The sequence below is a fragment of the Ruditapes philippinarum genome, unplaced genomic scaffold (assembly GCF_026571515.1).
Source record: "Ruditapes philippinarum isolate M1 unplaced genomic scaffold, ASM2657151v2 ctg3321_1_1_1_1, whole genome shotgun sequence".
Classification (NCBI taxonomy): Eukaryota; Metazoa; Mollusca; class Bivalvia; order Venerida; family Veneridae; genus Ruditapes; species Ruditapes philippinarum.
Genome location: NW_026858949.1, coordinates 1 through 598, shown reverse-complemented (window position 1 = coordinate 598; position 598 = coordinate 1). Strand labels below are relative to the sequence as shown.

At 30.8% G+C, this 598-nt stretch overlaps 1 protein-coding gene across 1 annotated transcript; it reads right to left on the bottom strand.

Moving 5' to 3' along the window:
• Window positions 1-321: 321 nt before the first annotated feature.
• Window positions 322-564, bottom strand: LOC132754756 (uncharacterized; the record flags this gene model as incomplete). Its single annotated transcript, XM_060745445.1, is given in 1 exon segment — window positions 322-564. A coding segment is annotated over 1 exon segment (47 nt), but the record flags the coding sequence as incomplete, so codon positions are not given.
• Between the last annotated feature and the right edge of the window lie 34 nt (window positions 565-598).

Below are 598 nucleotides of genomic sequence, written 5' to 3'. Positions count from 1 at the left end.
AAGAAAACAAAAACTTACTCTGTAAGTTTAAATATCGACAGTTATAAAACAGTATACACATTATATTCTTTTTGATCGCATTGTAGAACGAATTTTCATTTTATGACGCTAATCTTATGACGTCATTCAATGATAATTAAAGTATACCGTAGTAAATACCTACGTAAATTCGAATGCTCATGGCTACTGAGTATGGCAATTTCGATTCAGAATTCTTCCTTTACAAATTATGACTGGTCGATTTGTTATGGAACCTCCCGATCAAAGACTTTGCCAGTTCTGTGATAGCAATGAAGTGAAAAATAAACAACATTTCCTATTTGTTATATATATTATATACATAATTTATTCTAGTTCGATTTTCATTTAAATTCAGAACGAATATGTAAATAATTAATGGGTTTCATTGCCTTATATCATTGCCCTAGTATGCTGGTGACACAATTGTTTATAAAAACAATTTAAGAAATATTCTGAGCGTTTATTTGATGTTATGTACAGCAAGTCAGTTACTGTATTATTTATGCGTATACTTCTGGACTTTTCCATCATTACCACGCACGTAAACATTAACTTCATTGGCGTCAGAGAGCTTCAG